This window comes from Podarcis gaigeae (genome assembly GCF_964106915.1).
Source record: "Podarcis gaigeae genome assembly, chromosome: 6".
NCBI classification, from domain to species: Eukaryota; Metazoa; Chordata; class Lepidosauria; order Squamata; family Lacertidae; genus Podarcis; species Podarcis gaigeae.
In genome coordinates, this window is record NC_139682.1 from 18,772,308 (window position 1) to 18,789,860 (window position 17,553).

The 17,553-nt window shown below is 43.8% G+C and overlaps 1 protein-coding gene across 6 annotated transcripts in view; it reads left to right on the forward strand.

Moving 5' to 3' along the window:
• RIPOR3 (RIPOR family member 3) overlaps positions 1-17,553 on the forward strand; it is a 113,594-nt gene that overhangs the window by 70,970 nt on the left and 25,071 nt on the right. For all 6 annotated transcript variants that reach the window (XM_083744177.1, XM_083744176.1, XM_083744178.1 and 3 more), the window contains 3 exons: positions 749-792; positions 1,806-1,931; positions 6,864-7,009. In XM_083744177.1, coding sequence (XP_083600303.1) covers positions 749-792; positions 1,806-1,931; positions 6,864-7,009 — 316 coding nt within the window. The remainder of the gene's footprint in view (positions 1-748; positions 793-1,805; positions 1,932-6,863; positions 7,010-17,553) is intronic.

Sequence of the window (17,553 nt, forward strand, 5' to 3'; positions counted from 1 at the left end):
CAGTTTCTGTCTGGTAGGCTGAATGCTTTGGTCCTCCAGCTTCCATGATTTGCACTGTCCACCTGCCAATCACTTGAGGGTGATATCAAGTGAAACATATTTCTTTGCCCACGTGGTTTGAAATGGGTGGCTTTGCAAGTGCTGATGGTCAGCTGGTTACCAGTTCTTTAGAGTGTTCAAAGCACCCTTGTATCCTTATCCTTCTTTTGTGTAAAGGACCAATTGAAAGTGAGTAGCTGAAGAATACATGCTACAGAGAGATGCATGTAACTTCTTGCTGACTTTTTTAAAAAATGAAAAGGAGCCAGTTCTTTTAGATTTTGGCAAAGGAAAAGGGATGGCAGGAGAAGGGTTAAGAACATACTCCCCAAAGACTCTTCTTCTTGTCTTCATTGCAGCTTGCAGTGGCTGCTTTTCATTTAAAATAAAATGTCATTTGAACATATATGCAGCTCTCTCTGTAGTGCTGTTTTCTGACCCTCATTTGTTCTCTCAAGAGGTTGTCCCATATAAGCAAGCTGCTGGTCTGTGCTGTGATCTGGAGTTATTTACATCCATTGCAATTATCTGCTGGATATGGTTTATTTAAAAACAAACCTTGCCACCACCTCCCCTTCCCAAGAGATTTGCTTACCCATAAATCTTCCGTGTGGGATTTACTTGAAGGGACGGTAACCAGAACTGTTTTGAGATCTCTAACAATTTATGTTCTCTGAGTTGATGAAATTCCTTCTGTGCTTCTTTCCAGGGTTAGTGGGATATGCACGTCTCTGCCCAGGGGACCAGTATGAGGTATAGTATTTAGCAGTCCGATTGCAAGAAGTTGCTTGAAGGTGGCAGAAGGGCTTCAGCTCAGTGGCAGGAAGCCAGACCATTGGTCCATCGAATTCAGTATTGTCTACACTGATTGGCACTGGTCTTCCTGGGATTCAGACAAGCATCTCTCCCAGTCCTACCTGGAGATACCAGGGATTGAACTTGGGACCTTCTGCTACAGCCCTTACCTACATAGTAAGGCACATGCTTTTTTCGCAAACAGCCCCATGTTCCATCTTTAGCATCCCCATGTAAGGCTGTCAACTCCAGTCTGACATCCTGGAGAGATTCGGTCCATTGGTGAAGATAAGCAATGGGATCCTTCAACTCTCCGGGTCTTGCTGGACTCCCTGACCATTAGCTGTGCAGATGGAGGATGATGGGAGCTGGGAGTTGAGCAACATCTGGAGGGCCACAGGCCCTCCTATTTATGGTGCATGGAAGACTGATCTCGACGACCCCTCATCTGAGTTGGTACAGAGTAGCTTCCTATGTCCATATAAAAAGAAATCTAGGATGCTGTGGAGATGGATTGAGCCTCCAAAATACTGAATTTGGTTGTTGCCTCTGGTTGGATGGAAGAAAGAGGAAGCATACCAACTCATATAATATGCAAATAAGTCATAGTATATTTGCATATTTTAATAGTTATAATGATTTCTTGTTCAGCACTTCACAAGGCTGGGAATTGCCTACTGTGTACTTACCTAATTCATGATGGTTTGATGAAACTTGGATTATATGTTTAAAGGTATGCATGCATTTATGTGACTTGGATAGCTCAGTCGGTAGAGCACGAGGCTCTTAATCTCAGGGTTGGGGGTTTGAGCCACACGTTGGGCAAAAGATTCCTGCATTAGTCCAGGGGTTGGACTAAGTGACCCTCAGCCTTTGGCCTGATCTAGCAGGCTCTTCTTATCAATCTTTTGAGATCCCACAAATTAAGACAAAATACATGCTCCTCCAAAACCTTGGGTTTTGTTTTTTAGGTGTTTGTACGGCTGGGGCGCCAAAAGTGGAAACTGAAAGGCCGGATTCTGACCGACGACAGTCAAACTTGGGATGAGGAGGAAAAAGTTTTCATACCCAACCTCCATGAGAAGTTTGAAATCAAGGTAATGGCACGTGTTGACTCTTGCTAGCAAAGGCAGTTGCCTGCTTCACATTTCTCCCTAAAGCTCCTGAAACAAATTTCATAACTGTTTGCTGAAGACCCAAATGTTAACTTCTTTGAACCATCCATAGCTTCACTTCCTTGTCTTTCCTCAACATTTGATTTCTTCTGTGAGGCAACATGGTTAACTTTGGTATGATACATGCGAATCTTGAAATTCTGGTGCTTAGTAATCAAAGAACAGACTGGAGAGCCCGTATTTAAGACTGGGATGCAATGAACATGAATATTTGAACTAAGACTGAGGGACTCCAGCACTGGATCCATCAATGACACAATGGCATGGCACTTTGAGGGGTGTATAGCATCAGAGTAAACTGGCAGATCTTGTCAATCGAGTTTGAATTAGTGAGTAGGAACTAGTGGCAGGAAGCAGTCCAGTCATCTGCCCAGAACTGTACTTCTGACAAGCTTGCATGCAGGTTCACACAGCTGCCACCTGTCAACACACCTGCAAGTTATCCAACATAACCTCTCTTTTGTGATGAGTTACTGAGAGCCAATCAAACCGAGTGAGGGACTCACTTTAGTCACGTTGTTTTGAAACCAGCTTCCCACATGTCAAAGCTCTGAATTTGACTCTTTCTGAAATGCGCTGTTCTCTGAAATGACAGTCCACTTGGAGCTTTCAAACTCTCTGAAAGAACTGTTGCAACACTCCTTATTTGCTGGCAGTGAGAGTGCTGGAGATGGGTAGAGTCTCATTGAGAGGAATTCCTGATCCCTCTCCAGCAGAGCTTTTGGAATGTGTTTAAAATGTTCCTTTATTTGCTGCCTCCTTTGCTCACTCTGTGTTGAGAGGTTAATTGAGATGCACTGTGCAAACACTGTGAGAAAACATGCGAGTCTTGCACTTTGCCAGTGAAGATGAGTCATCTCCAGATTGAATGAAGAAGCAATAGACTTGGCTTTTGTGTCGTTGGCAGAGCTCAGTCTCACACGTTTTAAGATGTTCTTGCTTTCTTTAGCCCATAACATTTTAACAATGTTGGGGTGCATTCATATGCAGGCCCAGACAGAGGGGGGGGGCATATGGGCCACTTGGCCCGGGCCTCCGATTCCAAAGGCTGCTTCGGTCAGCATATTCTCAATCACAGGGGATGCACTGGGGCAAACACGGAGGTGCAAAGGCGGCGGTGGGAGGATTCCCTGGGGCCATGGCTGGCAGCACAAGAGAAAAGCTTCCATGGCGTCCAGGGCGGGTCCTGCTATCGGCTCCGCAGAGGAGTGCAGAACAGGCGCCGGGTGGGTGGAGGCGACTAAGACTCCAGCAGCCAGTGTGCCGTGAACGTGATGGTGGACCGTGTTTTTCATGCTGTTAAAAGTTGGTGAGTTTTTGTTTGAAATCTTGTTTGCCAAAAATTAAAACCACCCGTGCCTTAAAGATAAGTGTGTTGGCTTTCTTATCGCTATTATTTTTTTTTTGAAAATGATGAAAAATTGATGAAGATGTGGCCATTTGTTTAAAATTTTGTTGACTAGGCCAGGAAAATTACTTGCATATAGCTCAATGAGGATAAAATTTGGTGGAAACCATGTTTTTAAAGAAATAGTGGCTTACGAGCAATAGTGGCTTTCTCACAAGCATACATCTTTTTAAAGAGTAGAATAAGAAAATGTAGAAGGGACACAGGTGGCGCTGTGGGTTAAACCACAGAGCCTAGTACTTGCCAATCAGAAGGTTCGAATCCCGCGACGGAGTGAGCTCCCATTGCTTGGTCCTGCTCCTGCCAACCTAGCAGTTTGAAAGCATGTCAAAGTGCAAGTAGATAAATACAGTGGGAAGGTAAACGGCATTTCTGTGCACTGCTGTGGTTCGCCAGAAGCGGCTTAGTCATGCTGGCCACATGACCCAGAAGCTGTACGCCGGCTCCCTTGGCCAGTATAGTGAGATGAGCACCGCAACCCCAGAGTCGGCCACGACTGGTCCTAATGGTCACGGGTCCCTTTACCTTTACCTAAGAAGATGGAGAAGTTTTAATTATAATTATAATTTAATTATAATTAATAGTCAAATTTGCCTACTTAAAAATAGATTTATATACTTACTTATTTATTATTTTTATACTTACTTATTTATAAGACTTCAGTTATCCCCAGGGTAAGAAAAGGGCACATTATCTACCTGGCCTGGGCCTCTGCCTGGCTCTGCAAGGCCCTGTTCATATGGGCTTTCTCATCAGTTCTCTAAAAAGATAATCCGGTCAGGTGTTAGCTTGCATCAGTGGAACGGACACCCTGGGAAGGTGGTGGACTCTCCTTCATTGGAAGTTTCCAAGCAGAGGTTGGATGGCCACCTGTCATGGATGCTTTAGTTGATATTCCTGCATTGGACCAGGTGGTCCCTTCCAGCTTTACAATTCTAGAATTATATGAAGAGCAGCCAATATGGTGCCCTCCATTTGTTGCTAAAGTACAGTTTCATCATCCCTGACCATTGGCCATGCAGGCTGGGGCTGATCAGAATTGAAACCCAACAACTGGAGGGAATACAGTCTTTCAGATAGCTCGGACCTAAGCCATGTCGAATGAGCCCATGAGAGAGAATTATGGAGGTTGGTTAGGTTGCACTTCCGCTGTGATCTTGTTGACCCAGTGAGGGGCAAGCACAAAGTAACCTCAAGCACCTGACTGAAATGCTTCGTTGCATTGTTCTATGATTCAACGTTCTGTGATTGTGGTTTTATTGCTATGCCTGCTGCTAATGCAACTATCCTCTCTGCCTTGCTCTGTGCCCTGGGCTATTGCAATTAGCCTGACCTGTCTTCCCTTAGGCCCTGGGCTGGTATTTTGGCAGCATGAGGAAAGCAAGTGTGCAACTTTCCAAAGTCTGTGTGAGCGTGCGTCTTCTACCCTATCCTGTTGTTTTTCTGCAAGAATAGGGGTCTCTTATCCTTTCTTTTCCAATGCAGCCCCTCTCCCCCCCCCCAATCGGGTCTCATCCAGTAGAAATAAAGGTGGCTTTGCCATAATCTAAGCAGGAAGTTCTTATGATGCTTTGGTCTGTCTGGAAGAGTGCAAACTCATATATTTTTTTTTGAATTTTTTATTTTCAATGCTGAATCATAACAAAAATTATAAACATTGAATCCAAAATAATACTATACAAACAAAAAAACCCCCGGAACATACAAACAAACAAAAAACACAGAAAAGAAAAAGGAAAAAAAAGGAAAGGCAACAAAACAAAACTAAACAAAAACGAAAAAGCACACATCTACAGAAAAAAACCATATCATTACATACATAAACACAAATTGACTTCCTTCCTTTGTTCTAAGACCTCAAAAAATTTACTCTTACTGTATTGTTGTGTCTAATTAGATTACTTCCACCTTTGTACTTTTTTTTATACACCATTTTTCTTTAACCCTGTAAAGCATCATTCATTACATACCAATAAGTATATTGGTATGCAAACTCATAATTATATCCTGTAACCCTTGATCTAGGCGCTTCTACGAAGGGTGTCTTGATGTCTCACCCAGAGATACCTGGCAGTTCTCCTGCTTGCACAATGCAGCACTGGGTGCTCATGTTAAAAGGAAGGAGAACAGCATATTCCAAGCACATTAAGAACTCATCGCACCATCCAAGTACCTGAGAAGTCTCTCTGAGTGTTGAAAGCTTGTAATAAAAACACAGCACTGTTTGTTGTGTATGCCTTGTACCAGGGCATGTATGGGGATACAGCAGTGAACAGTTTGCACTACAAATTTCTGAATCAGTTTATCTCTCCTGGATATTCAGATTCTGAAATCTGAATATTCTACCTTGATGAAAGGGATAAGATCCATTAGAAGTCCCTCACACCCTTAATGGGACTACAGTTCCTTGGGGCTCCTGGGGAGAGGAAGTGACTTGCTTGAAATCTGTATCATAGATACATCCTGTGTAATCTTCAACTGTTCTGAATCTGTTTTTCTCACTGGCCTGTTCACACTTAATGGCAAGCTATGGTTGCTGTGAATGGGAAGCGTGTTGGTCCACAAGGATGAATTTGGATGTGTCTTGATTTGCTTTGCCGGATGGAAATGAAATCTAAGGGCTTGCTTGGTATTGACTTTGTCTCATGTTTGTCTGGGGAGAAACAAACCATGAGTGCTGATTCATGCCTACTGCTGAGCTTGTGCTCTGTTTGGTGTCTCCTTCTAGTTCAACACAGGCAGGAGGTGGGGCAGGTGCTACTTGAGCTGTGCTCAAGTTCACAGTAAACCACTGTTTGTTCAGACTAGAGATGGAGAACTCGTGGCCTTAGAAACAGAAGAAGCTGCCTTATCCATCGATTCGTTGATTTAGCTCAGTGTTGTCTACATTGACTGATGGTGGCTCTCCAGGATTGCCAATTGAGCTCTCTCCCAATTCTACCTGGAGATGCTGGGATTGAACCTGCATGCTATGCCACTGAGCTATGGACCTTCCCCTCCAAAGGTCGCTGGACCATAACTCTCATAATCCATGACCATTGGCCATGGAGGCTGGGGCTGAGGGGAGTTGTAGTCCATCATCTTCTGGAGAGCCATCACTGGTTCACACTATGGCTTACCATTATGTGCCAACGAGACCACTGTGGGTACAGCCTTCTGGTATGCAGTGAACAGGTATGGTTTGCCTGGAATCCAACCATTCTGTTCTGCTGAAAGTTGAGATGCTTTTGTTTTGGGCTGTTACGCCACACATTTATCCATTTATGATAGGATCGGTGCACATGTGGTCTGGGAGATGCATGAGAATTGAAATGTCTTGGGTAGAAGACTTCACTACTGCGCTGTAGACAGCATGTCCATGTACCTGTTTCCACACCCAGAGGTTGGTATGCATATAGCTACCCTTGACTGATAGCACTGTATCCTTTGTTGTTTTTGTTCTCCAGGTCACAGAACTGCGGGGACTTAGCACCCTATTGGTTGGCATGGTGACATGTGACGGCATCGACTTCTTCACAACCCGGCCTCAAGCCATCATTGTAGATATAACTGAACTGGGCACCATCAAACTGCAACTGGAGGTCCTCTGGAAGTAAGTGTGTGCTGATTTCGCTTGCTAAGATCACAACATGTGCTGCGCCAACTGGTAGCATAAAAAGCAGTTTTATGTGGTCCTGGGTAACGTGGCCACCATTTCACTATGAAGGACAAGCTGTATAGTGAATCTGATGGTTTCTACGTCTTTGTAAGAGAGAGATGTTGGAGATAAGCAGTGTCCAGTGCACAGCGGAATGATGAAAAGTACGTGCCAACATGCTCTATATTACTTTATTTACACTTCAAAGCTGGTAATTTACAGAAAAACATCTTCCCTCTGCCGGAGCAGAGAAAGGCATCCTCTCTCCTCTAAAGCACGGAGAGAATCACCCTGAACTGCAAAGAACAGTGAAAAACAGGAAACCAGTGTACGTCACATCCAGTCTCCTTTCCCGTGAGAAAACCCAACAGCATTTGACTGTGGAATGTAAACATTGTCTTGTGACAAGCACTTCGCTGCTCAGTGAAGGAAGCAGAAACCAACATCCTCCCCCTTTCTGTGAACATCACTGGGCAGTGTGTTCGTACAATATTAGTACAAACCCAACTTCTGCACATAGGTACAGTGTTGATCCCTTGATACAATCTTGGACAATACATCAGCAGGAATTTCATTACCTGGCATATAGGACACCGTTACGAGTCCCTTTTGAATACGTTCCCTAGCATGTTGCAACTTTAATTGCAAGTGCTTCGTGCTTTGCTTACAACCTTCAGAATTCAGCAAAGCCAAACATGCTTTGTTGTCCTGGTAAACCTGGATTGGACATTTGACAGGAATTTTCATGTCTTTGCACAATTGTAACAACCATTCACAATCCTTAAGTGAATAAGACAGTGCATTCAGTTCAGCTTCACAAGTACTTAAGCTAACTGTTGTTTGCTTCTTGCATGACCAATCAAATAGACCCTGATTGTACTTATAGCAAACTCCAGACGTACTTTTCCTGTCTGTAGTGTCACTTCCAAAACTTGCATCTGCAAATATCTCAAGACCACCAGACTTCTGATTGTTAAATCTCAGTCTGTAATGCATAGTGCCTTTCAAATACCGCGCTATGCGTTTCAGAGCTTTCCAATCCTTAACAGTAGGATTGTTGACTTGTCTGCTTAGCAAATTACAGCTAACAGCAATGTCAGGTCTTGAACATCTGGCAATGAAGTTTAGCTTGCCTAGCACACTTCTGTACAGTGTAGTATCAGAAAATGCTTCTCCAGTGTCATCTACCTGATAACCTGTTGTCATCGGTGTGTCTACAGGGTTAGCATCCATCAGGTTTAGTTTGCTTAACACATCAGCAATTTTACGTGACTGGTGTACTAGAATGTTACCATCTTGATCTCTCTCTATTTCCAGAGATAGGTAGTTGTTTACCTCACCAAGATCTTTCATGTCAAAGTGCTCTTTCAATTGAGCTAGGGCATTATTGTACATTGTGACATCTTCCCAAAAGAATAAAAGATCATCAACATAAAACAAACAATACAGTTTCTTTTGCCCCTCCTCTTTGACAAATACGCATGGATCAGCTTTCCCTTGCTTAAAACCTAGAGAAAACAATACTTCAGTGAGTTTTGTGTGCCAACACCGTGCACTTTGTTTGAGACCATAAAGGGACTTCTTCAGAGCACAAACAAATCCCTGTTTTACCTGTACGCCATCAGGTGGAAGCATATAAAGTGATTCATCTAGAGATCCGTACAGAAAAGCTGTATTCACATCATGGTGACTAATGTGTAGATTCTCTTCTGCAGCTAGCTTGAGCATAAGCCTAATGCTCTCATACCTCACGGTGGGTGAGTAGGTCTCGTGATAGTCTTCACCTGGTACCTGTGCAAAACCTCTGGCTACCAATCTGGCTTTGTGTCTGACTATCTTGCCATTTTGATCTGTCTTCGCTTTGAAGACCCATTTGCTTCCAAGCAGTTTCATTCCTGGAACTACTGGAACAAGGTCCCATGTTTTGTTCCTTTCCAAGGAATCAAGCTCAGCCTTCATGGCATTTAACCATGGCTCAGCTTCCTTTGAATCCAAATCCTGGATTTCTTGGAAACTTGAAGGTTCAAACACCTTCTTGGAGCTTTTAACAGCTGTTACTGCTATCTTAGCAAACTCATCAGCAAATCTCTTTGGAGGTCTGCCTTTTGTCGCTCTCTGTGACCTACGAATTAGCCTTAAGTCTTCAATACTCTCCTCTTCCTTCTTAGGAGAAAAGTGACCTATTGTGAACAATGGTTCCTCTAATTCTTGATCAGAGCTTTCAGAGGGTCGCATAGAGGCTTTCGCACTCTTGAAATCCTCTGAATCACCCGATTCAGTTTCAGACTCAGAATCAGAACCTTCATCAGTGGGTGTGGGTTGTTGTGGTTGCTTTTGACTATCCTCAGTCTCATCACTGTCATCAGGATAACATTGGAAAATTCCCACATTCTCCCCCCACTTGGCATTGTACTCAACACTTCTTGTGAGCTTAATTTCCTTAGAGTCAGTCATCATTATTCTGTAAGACCCTTTCTGATAACCTAGAAAGATACCATGCAATCCACGCTTGTCTAACTTGGAGCTTTGTGGTGAGTGAACCCACATGTCAGAACCAAAAATTTTCATGTGTTTGATGTATGGCTTCTTGCCAAACATCTTCTCATAGGGGGTACAACCAATCGCTGAAGATAACCTGCGATTATAACTGTAAGTGAAACATGAGAGAGCTTCGGCCCAATAACTCTCTGGAAGATTGGCATCATGCAACAAGGTTTTTAACCCTTGAAGCAATGTCTGATTTGCTCGTTCCGCAAGTCCATTCTGCCATGGCGAGCGAGGACTAGACAAATCGTGTTGAATTCCTTTCTCAGTCAGAAAAGCTTCAAACTGCTGAGAAGTGAATTCTCCCCCGCGATCAGTGAAAAGAATTTTTATCTTCTTACCATGCACATTTTCCAACCAAGCACAGAATTCCTTGAACCTAGGAAAAGCCTCTGATTTCTGCTTGAGATTGTACACATAAATATACCTGGAAAATGCATCAATGAGAACCATGAAGTACCTGTTTCCACCCAAAGAGGGCGCTAGTGGTCCAACCAAATCAGCATGAACAACCTGGTATGGTTCTGTAGCTTGCCTACTAGACACCTTACCTTTCGCAGCCATTTTCACCTTGTTTGCTGCGCATGCCTTGCACTTCATGTGGTACCTGCAGGGTTTAATAGTCATACCTTCAACCAAGGCAGGCATTTTAGATACTGCCTCAAAATGCAAATGACCAAATTTTCGATGAAAATCGTGAATACATTCTGCATGCAAACTTTTGTTAGAACCTGCAATGCAACAAGTGTCATCCTGCACAACATCATCAAAATACAAAACATACAAACGATCAACATATTCAGCATGCAATACATAATCATTTTTCTTTGTGATGATGCACCTTTTGTTCTTAAAGGAAACGTCAATTTTCCGCTCATTCAGCTGTCCAACGCTGAGCAGATTATGCTTGGCATCTGGCACATAAAGCACATCCTGTATCGATAAGTCCAAACTGTGAAGAACAACAGTTCCGTAGCCTTTACTGGGAATTGTGTGGTCATCCGCCTGGTGAATCGCACCTTCCTGCGGTGTAAAAGACACGAACAGTCGCTTATCATTGCACATGTGATGCGTTGCCGCTGAATCAACAACGAAGAAAGATCTAGATGTCTTCTGGACCTCTGCAACCTTTGGAGTGAAGCGTGAGACCATTGCCTTGTGCTGCGTTGTCCTGGACACCGGACCTTTGCCTTTGCCTCGGCCTTTTCCACGCGATGAGCTTTCGCTGCGCTGCTCTGTCTTGGCCCTGGGATATCTGCATTCCCTCTTCATATGGCCTAGACGTCCACACGTGTAGCATTTCACTGCCTTCAAAGCTTTGGCGCCATCTGGTGGTTCCACTGCACTATGGGATGACGTCTGTGAAGTCTCCCCCTTGCCCATGCAGCTATCACCCTGGCGGTCTGCTTCATTCTGAATCATGGCAGTATCACAGGCTACTCTGAGCTGAGCATGTGGCTGATTGGCATCAGATTCCCCACTTGCATCAGCCAGCCTTCTGCAGCTAGCCATCATGACTCTGGCATTAGCCTTCTGCGTCATCTCTGCTGCTTTAAATCAAGCTGCTTTATACAAGCTGCGTCTGTGTACAGCTGCAGCTGCTTCATTCCAAAAGCAAGTTCAAAAGTACTTTCGATTTCCAGCCTCTGCCTGTGAGCCTGTGCCACTCTGCTTATCTGCAGCTGCTGCAAAACCTCATTCCAAAGGCAAGTTCAAAAGTGCTTTCTCTCTGCTGCCTTAAATTCATGCTGCGACACTGCTGCAGCTGCTTTACTTTCGATTTCCCCCAGCATAGGAAAAATTTATCCTTCTAGCCTTTTGCCTGTGCCACGGCAAAACCGGCTATAAAAGTTCAAAGTCCAGCCATAAAGCCATTAATTAGAAGCTGGCAGGCTGCCCGGAGCTGTAGCACATACCTCATCAAATCATCTTGACGCGCAGAGATATCGTCCGATCCGGCCCTCTGCATTCCGATCCTTTGCCGGCACTCCAATTCTTTGCTCCTTTGTTCCTTTGCCAGGAGCCCGACTTCTGGAGTCCATTCTCAAAACACTGCGTTTTTCTGGGCCCGGAACCAAATGTTGGAGATAAGCAGTGTCCAGTGCACAGCGGAATGATGAAAAGTACGTGCCAACATGCTCTATATTACTTTATTTACACTTCAAAGCTGGTAATTTACAGAAAAACATCTTCCCTCTGCCGGAGCAGAGAAAGGCATCCTCTCTCCTCTAAAGCACGGAGAGAATCACCCTGAACTGCAAAGAACAGTGAAAAACAGGAAACCAGTGTACGTCACATCCAGTCTCCTTTCCCGTGAGAAAACCCAACAGCATTTGACTGTGGAATGTAAACATTGTCTTGTGACAAGCACTTCGCTGCTCAGTGAAGGAAGCAGAAACCAACAAGAGAATGTGACTGTGCTCAGATGACCACATTCATCTGAGGAATGTATGAGCTTTATGTCCTTTCAATGCATGCAGATCCTTCACTCATTTCTTTGCCACAAGCACAACTTAAACCAGGGGCAGAGCAACTCAAGCTCTGTTTGTTCAAGGCTGCAGTGCTGGTGGACTGGGGTGGGGGTAGGGAACATGCCCTTGAGCTCCCTCTTCTATCCGCTGCATGTGTGAATGAGAGGAAGTGCCACCAGTGAGAATGGCATTGCTGGCCAGTAGAAAGCCCCCAAATGAGGCTTTCTAGGGAGGGATGGGGCTAAGCTGGCCTGGTAGCCAGTGGATCGCAAACCAGGCTCGCTGCCACCATATGACAGCATCAGACTGGGCTTACTCTATGTGCCATTTTGATGCTGGCACATCAACCTGCCTGCTTCCTCCATCTTCCATCATGACCACGTGTGGCAGGGCTTTGGATGCAATGATTGCTCTGCAACTATGCAAGTTTGAATGACTTTCAAAGCCTCTGATAAACTATAGTTTTCTCTTTGGGCTAAAGCAGCTTGACGTTGGTTTATTATCCTGGCTTTCTGAAGCTGGCACCTGCTGAAGTTTGACAGTCACTTTTGTGATTACCCAGCCACTGCACCAGTCAGGGTTAAAATTTATCTGCTGGCAAGGCAGGGAGATGGTAATGCATAACCAGTAATGCATAAAAAAGACTACAGACTCAGGATTGTAACTTAAACAAACAAACAAACAAACAAACAAACAAACAAACAAACAAACAAACCCGTCATTTAAGGCATAGTATGATTATCTTTGCATAGAAGATACTGCTATTATGAAATCGGAAGAAGATAAAAGCAACTTAAAGCAATGCAATATGGGGATATAGTGCTTTAAGTAAATAATATGGATTAAGAATTGTATAAGAATAGCATTATGTTTGCGTTGACAATGCAATCAGTTGTAGTTGGTTTATACCTATCCTGGTTGAAGATTTGGGCTCCCGAAGCCCAACAGTCCATCTTATTGGGAAACAGAATTTCTGGATTTCACAGGATATCTAGGTTTCCTAGCTTGCTTAGCATTTTGGAATAAAGCTCAAAGTTGCATATCCAGAGCTCTGAAGCAGCACGTGCAAAAGAGTTAGGCAGCAAGGCTAGGAGAAAGAGAAAATTTTCCAGGACAGGAACTGGACCAATAGGGTAGAATTTTCCACCTTTCACATCAGTTTCCTTACTTACATAAGTGAACCTGTGTAAGTTGTTGACTTATGGACTACACTTTCTCCCAGATAGATTCTGATACCATTTCCAATAATGTAATGATTGTCCATTTTGAAGGTTGTTGTTTTTCTCTTTGCATTACTTAGCACCTTATTATGCAGATCTTACTATGCAGAGGTTTTTCCAAGATGCTGGAGTCTCCTGCACTGTCATCGAGAGTCAGCAAAAAATTCCAAGCACCTTACACAAAAGTGACACAGAATATTTACATTTTCGACATCCATTTTAATCCATCAGGGAGTGGCTGCTGTACAGTCAACTGAAGTTGATGTGTGCTCCAGATTGTTGTTGTTTAGTCGTTTAGTCGTGTTCGACTCTTCGTGACCCCATGGACCAGAGCACGCCAGGCACTCCTGTCTTCCACTGCCTCCCGCAGTTTGGTCAGACTCATGTTTGTAGCTTCGAGAACACTGTCTAACCATCTTGTCCTCTGTCGTCCCCTTCTTCTTGTGCCCTCAATCTTTCCCAACATCAGGGTCTTTTCCAGGGAGTCTTCTCTTCTCATGAGGTGGCCAAAGTATTGGAGCCTCAGCTTCAGCCAGATGGGCGGGGTACAAATAATAAATTATTATTATTATTATTATTATTATTATTATTATTATTATTATCTCCTCAGAGAGTAACAGATCATTTGAGGAATTCTATGAAGTACAGTATTAGGACTGTATGATATAATAATAATAATAATAATAATAATAATAATAATAATAATAATGGAAACTGTGATAATGATCAGGACACATACCAGCGAGTAAGTCCTAATGAACTCAGTGAGACTTACTTCTGAGTAGAAATGTTTAATATTGCAGTATAAGACTGCAGAATCTTTACACAGTTACCTGGGAGTAAACCCCATTGAATTCAGTGGGACTTTCTTCTGAGTAGTGAAGGCTTCCAGTTTAAGGCTCAAAAGAATAAAATAAAAGAATAATTTTCCTTTAAAAATCGCTGGCTGCTGAACCATTGCAATTAAATTTTTTTAAGTGGATTGGCTACATTTTCCTCCCAAATTACAGGAAGGGACAAAAACAATGTGCTTCGCATGTCAGCATCACATTTCTTTCATTGCAGGTATTTTATTTTCAGTATAAAGAGGATTCAGTTTTTGTAGCTGATTGTATGCAGCAGTGCCCTCTTTATGTATTCACATGGTGTAAAGATAGTTACAGGTAGGTAGCTGTGTTGGTCTGCTGTAGTTGAAACAAAATTAAAAAAATCCTTCCAGTAGCACCTTAGAGACCAACTAAGTTTGTTATTGGTATGAGCTTTTGTGTGCATGCACACTTCTTCAGATACACTTCTTCAGGTCATACCAATAACAAACTTAGTTGGTCTCTAAGGTGTTTTGTTGTGGTTGTTTAGTTGTTTAGTCGTGCCCGACTCTTTGTGACCCCATGGACCAGAGCATGCCAGGCACTCCTGTCTTCCTCTGCCTCCCGCAGTTTGGTCAAACTTATGCTGGTAGCTTCGAGAATACTGTCCAACCATCTCGTCCTCTGTCGTCCCCTTCTCCTTGTGCCCTCAATCTTTCCCAACATCAGGGTCTTTTCCAGGGAGTCTTCTCTTCTCATGAGATGGCCAAGGTATTGGAGCCTCAGCTTCATGATCTGTCCTTCCAGTGAGCACTCAGGGCTGATTTCCTTCAGAATGGATAGGTTTGTTCTTCTTGCAGTCCATGGGACTCTCAAGAGTCTCCTCCAGACCATAATTCAAAAGCATCAATTCTTCGGCGATCAGCCTTCTTTATGGTCCAGCTCTCACTTCCATACATCACTACTGGGAAAACCATGGCTCTTACAATACAGACCTTTGTTGGAAGGTGATGTCTCTGCTTTTTAAGATGCTGTCTAGGTTTGCCATCGCCTTTCTCCCAAGGAGCAGGCGTCTTTTAATTTCGTGGCTGCTGTCACCATCTGCAGTGATCATGGAGCCCAAGAAAGTGAAATCTCTCACTGCCTCCATTTCTTTCCCTTCTATTTGCCAGGAGGTGATGGGCCCAGTGGCCATGATCTTCGTGCTCCAGATTAACATGCCCCAAATGGCAAAGTATGGTTTATTAGAGGCTTCCCAGTTTAATTGTGCGTTTTGCACAGGCAGCAGATAGTGCGCTCCATTGTGTACACAAAAGGCTTGTGCATATCTCGGCTTAATAAACCAAGATAGAGTGTTTGAATTAGCTCTGTGTTTCAGTGCACACTCTACACCTGTTTGGGACTTTTGCTGCATATATCTGAATGCATGTGAAGCCATTTCTCGTAAATGGTATCTGTTGGATTATAGCATCTCACTGGGGCCTGGGGTCTGTTTGTGATTCAACGTGCACTTCCAGCTACTAGGCTGCTGAAACAGGGCATTCCTTGAGCCCACAGAAAGTGGCCACCTCTGCTGTCTAGTAAATCTGGTGCTCAGGAAGGTTGGTGGCAGTATAGAATTACATTGGCAGTTCTCTTTCTGTTCTCGCCTGCAGGCCAAGCTCAGCTTAGGTAGGAGCAGCTGCTCCACAACACCTTCAGCTTTATAAATGCCACTTCTGGAAGAAAGGATGTTTGGGAGGAGAATATATTGCCCAGGCTGTATTGCTGTCTTCTCTCTCTCTCTCTTTTTAAAAAAGACTTTTGATTCTTTCTGTTGGTGGCACTTCTGCCAGTGGCTTTGTTCTGCCCTTAACAATGAACTGCTCTGGGTGAACTTGAAGCTCACATCCCTAGTTCACTGGTAATGTCTATACAAATAATGAAGAATGGAATCTGAAGATGAAACACAGCTGAGAACGAAAGCTCTTTAAGACTGCACAATAAACATTTGGCCGGTACCCAAAATAAGGGGAAGGGAAGGAGGCCACCTGAAACAAATTGTTTATACGTTCATCAGCTTTCCCATGTTTGGATCTTAACACAATGACCTGAAATGTGTGTTGTGTCAAGTTCCTACTTAGCCGTTCCAGCACAATCACTTGTCTTCCACTTCAAAAATTCACCAACAGTGGTCTTGCTTTTAAAACTTTTTTTAGGGTCATCCTTTTCTAAACTTTTTTTGTGTGATAAATGATTTGCTATTAAAGATTGGCTTGAAATGCTAACGTTGACTGATGCTTGCTGCTGGGTGAGGCGTGTGAAGCGATTTTTTTATTTTAAAAAACCCCACACTTTTTGACTAGAAAGATGGCCTTAATCTTTGTAAAAAATCTGCTTTGGAAAGCAATAGTTTTTTTTTTATTAGTTCCTGTTATTTATTAGTTCTTGGACTTGTTTCGTGTTTCCTTTTTCCTTGTGGATAAGATGTCTTTGTTTTGACAGAGTTTGTGCATCATGTTAAACCATAAACCAAATATTACCATGTGCAAGTAAGTGCTGCCCACTTCACTGTTGCTGGGGAGTACCAGTGAGGAGACTGCTGTTGCACTTGGGATCTGCTGGTGGGCTCCTCATATGCCTCTGGTTGGCTACTGTGAAATCAGGATGCTGGCCTAGACAGGCCTTTGGCATGGTGCAGAAGGATCATGATCGCTGCTCCCCACTCACCCTGGGAGAAAACTAACCAGGGCGCCTGGCTTAGCATTGTGTGCAAACCAGGAATTATGGTTTGTTTTGCTTCCTCCAGAAACCATAATCTGTCACCAAGGTTTGTTTGGAGCAAATGAACTTGGATTTGACGCAACACTCAATTGGGATAGTAGTTTGTTTCCTTCCAGAGCAATCTCTTCTGCATAGTAAGCCATGGTTTTGTAGTTTATTGCACGTGTGGGAAACCTTTGGCCCTCCAGATGCTGCTGAACTACAACTCCCATCATCCCTGGCCATTGGCCATGCTTCCTGGGGCTGATAGGAGTTGGGCTGAGTCTTTTTTGCTGCATTAGCAGCACTTAAGTGAGCTCCCTGGGGTGCAAGCCTAGGCAGTGTGTATGGAGATCCATGCTGCCCAGATGACAAGACCCCCCCCTCGGCTGATGTGGTCCAAAGGAAAGCAGAGCAATATGTTTTGCTCCAGCTTGGCCGCAGGAGTTTCCGGAAGGAGGCATACAAGATGCCATCCACTCGCCTTAGGGACTCCACTCTGGATTTGTGTAGAGTTTACTCCTTAGCCTTTTCTGCTCCTGAAGATGTTCCGAAAGGTAGAGGGTAAGGACTGGTTTACTCTTGAAGCCTTTCTCACAAATGACTATAGCCACAGGACAATGTGATCAGAGTTTTCCTTCTCCTAGAAGGGCTACCTTCCCAGATTGACAAGCCCTATTTGTCCCTCGAGAGCCAGTGTGGTGTAGTGGTTAAGA